This window comes from Sorex fumeus, unplaced genomic scaffold (assembly GCF_029834395.1).
Source record: "Sorex fumeus unplaced genomic scaffold, SorFum_2.1 ptg000136l, whole genome shotgun sequence".
NCBI classification, from domain to species: Eukaryota; Metazoa; Chordata; class Mammalia; order Eulipotyphla; family Soricidae; genus Sorex; species Sorex fumeus.
Window position 1 is genome coordinate 1,013,520 of NW_026606193.1, and position 6,000 is coordinate 1,019,519.

The following is a 6,000-nucleotide window of genomic DNA, read 5'->3' on the forward strand; positions in this document are numbered from 1 at the left end:
CTCAGAAAGAAAGGGATAGACATAGAAAGATTGCATTCATCTGGGCAACATAAAGTAACAAAATAGGAGACTAACACCCAAGAATGGCCAAGATTAGTACCAGGAATTTTACTCTGTGGTTTGGAGGCCAACCACACATACTAGGGGAAAAGGGAGCTCAGATAGAGAGGGGAGCACCAAATAAAGGTTTTTGGGAGGATCCTCCCAGAATGGGAGAAGCATGCGGAAAGTAGACTATAGACTAAACATGATTGTCACCCATTGCCTCTTTTGCAAACCACAACACCCAATAAGAGAGAGAGAACAAAAGGGAATGCCCCGCCACAGAGGCAGGGTGGGATGGAGGGGATGGGGGGTGGGACGGATACTGGGATCCGTGGTGGTGGGAAATGGGCACCGGTGGAGGGATGGGTATTTGATCATTGTATAATTGAAACCCAAGCACAAAAATGTGTAAGTCTGCAACTGTACCTCATGGTGTCTCTCTATTAAAAATTTTTTAAACTAAAAAATGAATAAATAAATAAATGTCTCAATTAAAATGTTTACTAATAGTTAACCCTAAAATATTGAATCATGGATTTAATTAATATAAAATAAGTTATAAAGGATTAACAGTTTATGTCTATGGCGTTTCTTACTTCAGCAGTATTGTATTGGTCAGAGTATTGATTTAATGAAAGAAGGCATGGTAGTTTAGGGAACTATTTTAGGGGGAGAGGCAATGAGTTGGGCCACACCAAGTACTGCTCAGTATTCACTCCTGGCTCTGAATTTCAGGGATCACTCCTGGTAGTGCTCAGGGGACCATATGTGGTACTGGGGATTGATCTTGGGTCAGCTACATGCAATGCAAGTGGCCTACCCACTGTACTATTACTGATCCTTAGGACGGTGTTTCTTCACAGGGCCTAATTTTCCATTGCATGGAACGTTTGGAATTAAACATATTTTTAGTTGTCACAATTGAGTACAGGTACTATTGCCATAGATGAGTAGGAAAAAGCGCTGCTAATAATTTTCCTATAATGCAGACATTACCCCCCCCCATTGTGTTATATAGCATCTCTCCTGTCAATTAATAGTACTGTGGGTAGAAACTCCCACTCTGAAGCATGAGTTCTGATATCGAAATATTTGAGCCCCAGAGCACCTCGTGATGCTTGGAAGCCTGGAGTAGCACTATAGCACTGTCCTCCCGTTGTTCATCGATTTGCAAGCCCAGTAACCTCTCTCACCATTGTGAGACTTGTTGTTGCTGTGTTTGGCATATTGAGTACATCACAGGGAGCTTGCCAGGCTTTGCCTTGCAGGCAAGATTCTCTCAGTAGCTTGCAGGGCTCTCCGTGAGGGGCAGAGGAATCGAACCCGGGTCAGTGGGACCGGCCACGTGCAGGCAAACGCCCTACCGTTGTGCTATCGCTCCAGCACTGGAGTACTTTTAATAAGTAAAGGCCCTCCCGTTGATCGTCGATTTGCTCGAGCGGGCCCAGTAACGTCTCCATTGGAGACTTTGTTGTTACTGTGTCTGGCATATCGAATACTCTCGGTAGCTTGCCGGGCTCTCCGAGAGGGGCGGAGGAATCGAACTCGGGTCGGCCATGTTGGCCGCTTGTAAGGCAAACGCCCTACCCGCTGTGCTATCGCTAGGAGTACTTTTAATAATAATAAAAAAAGAAGCTGCTTTTTTCTTCGTCATAGATAGGCACTGAAAGTCACTGTCACTGTCCTCCCGTTGTTCAACGATTTGCTTAAGCAGGCCCAGTAACGTCTCCATTGTGAGACTTGGTGTTACTGTATTTGGCATATTGAATACGTCAGGAGGAGCTTACCAGGCTTTACCGTGCAGGCGAGATACTCTCGGTATCGCCAAGATACGCTCTCCAAGAGGGGCAAAAGAGTTGAATCCAGGTTGATTGGGTCGGTGGCATGCAAGGCAAACACCCTACCGCTGTGCTATCGCCCCCCACTAAAAGTAGTAATGCATAAAATGTAGTAGAGATTGTCATGATTTAAACATTCATTGTCTTGCTTGCTATTGTAGACAAAATATTGTATTATTGCAGGTATATATTATTACATATAAAATCTGAGAAGACAATTATTTGTTGGGCCAGAGAGAAAGGTTCTTGCCTTGCATCAAGCCACCTGGATTTAATACTCAGTATGAAGTTTGACCCCTGAGCATAGCAGGAGGGAACCCTGAGCACAGAACAAGGAGGAAGCTCTGAACATAGCCAGATGTACCCCCCCAAAAAAGTTATTTGGTTTTCTTGTTATTATTCTAAAATTATTCAAAATATCAAAGTAGTGTATAAATCAATCACTGTCCTTAATTGTTAAAGTAATAATTGTTGTAATTTAGATAAATTTTCTCCAGGTATAATATCAGATACTCTAGTAATTCATGCAGTCTTTTCCATCTGTAGAAATTTAGCCATATGTATAGAGTTAGGTAAAGGTAAAAGATAAAGGTCCTCCCGTTGATTGTCGATTTGCTCGAGCGGGCCCAGTAACATCTCCATTGGAGACTTTGTTGTTACTGTGTCTGGCATATCGAATACTCTCGGTAGCTTGCCGGGCTCTCCGAGAGGGGCGGAGGAATCGAACTCGGGTCGGCCATGTTGGCCGCTTATAAGGCGAACGCCCTACCCGCTGTGCTATCGCTCCAGCCCCTATGTATAGAGTATAGAGTTATGAATGTATAGAGTTATGTATAGAATTATGAATGTAAATTTGTCTTTGACTGATGAGTAAATTGGAAACTTAGAATGAATGCGAAGATTGCCTCAGGAACTTGCCCGTGTACTATCTTCTTTCAATTACAAAAAATTTCAGAAACCTAGAAAAATTTCAAAACATTTTTTAGTTCAACACAAAATGACATGAGCTTCCATCATGAAAATATGTTTTTACGATGATACTTAAATGTATACTACCAACGGAAAGAAATGACTCTGGAATGACTCTATATTGTATACTTTCAAATACATGGCACCCCAACCAAGAGATCCAGAGAAAAGATTTATGCGTGGCATGGCACCAGGGGTGGGGTGGGTGGTGGTGGCAAGAGGTGGTAATGAGGAATGAAGACATGGCATTTTTATGGCACTGAAAGCATTCCATGTGCTTGTAAAATGATAGGAACATGTTGTTGTATGTTTCCACACTGTGTAAACTATAATGAAAACCATGGATGTTGATGGGTTATAAAGTGTAGAATCAATGTAGGTTCATCTCTGGGCTGGAGCGATAGCACAGCGGTAGGGCGTTTGCCTTGCACACAGCCAACATGGCCGACCCGGGTTCAATTCCTCCGCCCCTCTCGGAGAGCCTGGCAAGCTATCAAGAGTATCTTGCCCACACGGCAAAGCCTGGCAAGCTCCCTGTGGCGTATTCGATATGCCAAACACAGTAACAACAAAGTCTCCAGTGGAGACATTACTGAGCTCCTTCGAGCAAATCGATGAACAACGGGAGGACAGTGACAGCGATACTATTCTGTGAATGAAATTGATAACACAGTAGATAATGCATGTATAGAAACAGGGATGGATGGGAAATCTCTTCTCCCACTTTTTTTTTTAATTCTTACAAAACCCTTTGATAAAAAGTCTTTCAAAGTCATTGAGCCACTATTTGTAAAAGCACTGTAGCACTGTCCTCCCATCGTTCATCCATTTGCTCGAGCGGGCACCAGTAAGATCTCCATTGAGAGACCTGTTGTTACTGTTTTTGGCATATCGAATACACCAGGGGGAGCTTGCCAGGCTCTGCCTTGCATGCAAGATACCTCAGTAGCTTCCCGGGCTCTCTGAGAGGGAAGGAGGAATCGAACCCGGGTCAGTCGCGTGCCAGGCAAACACCCTATCTGCTGTGCTATCGCTCCAGCCCGCAGTTATTCACTAATTTAAATTATTTAAAACATTACCCAGTTCTTACAGCAAAGAATACTTTAAATAAGTACTGTATATTTGTAATAGTACTGTAATATATTTGTAATATATTTTGTAATATATATTACAAAAATAATATATTACAAAAATAAAAGAATTATATTTGCAATAGTACTATAATAGTACTGCTTGGGGGAAATCCAATCTCATGAAAAATTCTATTGTTTTTTTTTAAATATTGCTGCAAAGATGGACTTTGCATAAAAATGTGCACCAGGCACTGTATTCAAGTATCTCTGTATATCTCTTCCAAACCTCTTTTCCTTTCTGCTTCCTTCCCCTAGGCTACATATCGAAATCGAATTGTGAGTCAAAGCCTCAGCACAAGGGACAGAAAGGTAACGCTTACTCCCACAGAGGACCGGTGTAGACACGCAGCTGCTGACCAGACGGGCCCCTTCCCCAGCAAGACCTGTCAACTACCAAGCGTCTGTCTCAGCAATGTCTTGAAGGACAAGGAGCTGGTGGACGGTCTCAGGCACTCCAGAGGGGCTCCTGAAACCCTGCCTTCAGGCGTCACCCAGAACTCCTGCCCCACTGGGCCATGCAACTCTTTGAAGTCAACGGCCAAGGCAGAAGAGTTTTCCATGTTCTCAGAGAAACCAAAGGACCGCGCCACTGTGGCTGGACAGTACTCCCCGTTTACTGGCAGGTTTGGCCAGCCTCCTCGAGGGCCAATCTCCTTACACATGTACAGCAGGAAAAACGTTTTCCTCAACCACAGTTTACACACCACTGAGCTGCAGGCTCTAGGCCAACACGATGGGTGAGGAAGCCCCTCAAGTCCGCCTCCTGGAGAGGATGAAGCTGGTTTGTTTCATGTGCATCCTCATACGTAAAGAGTCATGTTCTTCTCATTATTTTTCTATCTGTAGTTGCAGACAGAGAACCGTATCCCTTTATTTTAGAATGAGGGTTCAAGCATGTGATGGGAATTAGGTCGAATTGCCTTGGATATTTAATTATATACATAGTATACGTCAATATAATAAATGGAGCCATCTTGCTGGTTTATATAGTCCATAATTTATTTGCTTTCTATATTTTTCAGTCACAGATGTGCATTGGAATCACGTTAGTTATCACATAGCACCCTGTTTGCTAAATGGTATTACTGTGAAAAATAGATGTGCGGGGTAGCAGATGAAGGAATTGTAAAGAATTTTAAATTACATAGTTAATAGAGGGAAAGTATGGATTAAACAGCTTATATTTGGTTGTCTATTCACTTGGAAAATGAACTTGTTTGAATGTGAACGAGAGAGAGAAATTTCTTTCTCTTTTACATATATTCAAGCTGATTCTGCCATAGTCTTGAAAGAGAAATGGCTGTCTCTCATCCTATAATTTCTAGTTCACACTAGTGTACATGGGATTTCAGACTGAGTAATTGCTAGCCAAATACAGAATGACCATATGATCTTTGAAGAATTTTACTTTAGTTTTTCTGGAATTGATATTGAAGTACTAGGATGTTTACAATGGGGTTATAATGTTAGTTTAATTTTGTCAAACCATTCAAGGAAAATAACACATTTCTTTGTTTAAGTCATGGCCATGGTATTATCAGCATACTGCTAGAAATGGGGAGATAGGATAGTCTAAGAAAAATCTCCTTTTCTTTTAAAAATACTTACTTTAAATCCATGTCCAATTTCACTATAAAGACATCAACCCACACCCATGGATGATGAATAGAGGAACAGAATGTTGATTTCTTGGTATCCCAGTACATAATATATCAATGATTTTTTAACCAAGACTTGGACAAAGCAGTAACATATATGTGATATCGTCCATCTGATCTTAGCAGTGAATTGCTAACAAATATTTAAAACTCATTTGATGAAAATACTTCTCTTTTACAAATATGGGCCAACATATTTTATGGCAAAAGGTATACATGAGATAGAACAATGAATGTAAATTAAAATTTCTTTGCTTACTTAATAATGAAGCTGTACTCTGTGATAAGAAAAAAATTAACAAGAACAGTAAAACTCAGAAGTATGGCATTCTGATGAAAAGGCAAGAAGTAGTAACT

At 41.4% G+C, this 6,000-nt stretch overlaps 1 protein-coding gene across 1 annotated transcript in view; it reads left to right on the top strand.

The window, feature by feature from the left end:
- CCSER1 (coiled-coil serine rich protein 1) overlaps positions 1 to 4,726 on the top strand; it is an 896,462-nt gene extending 891,736 nt beyond the window's left edge. Inside the window, exon 11 of the mRNA XM_056106638.1 lies at positions 4,241 to 4,726. Within this exon, the coding sequence (XP_055962613.1) occupies positions 4,241 to 4,726 (486 nt within the window). The remainder of the gene's footprint in view (positions 1 to 4,240) is intronic.
- Positions 4,727 to 6,000: the final 1,274 nt, after the last annotated feature.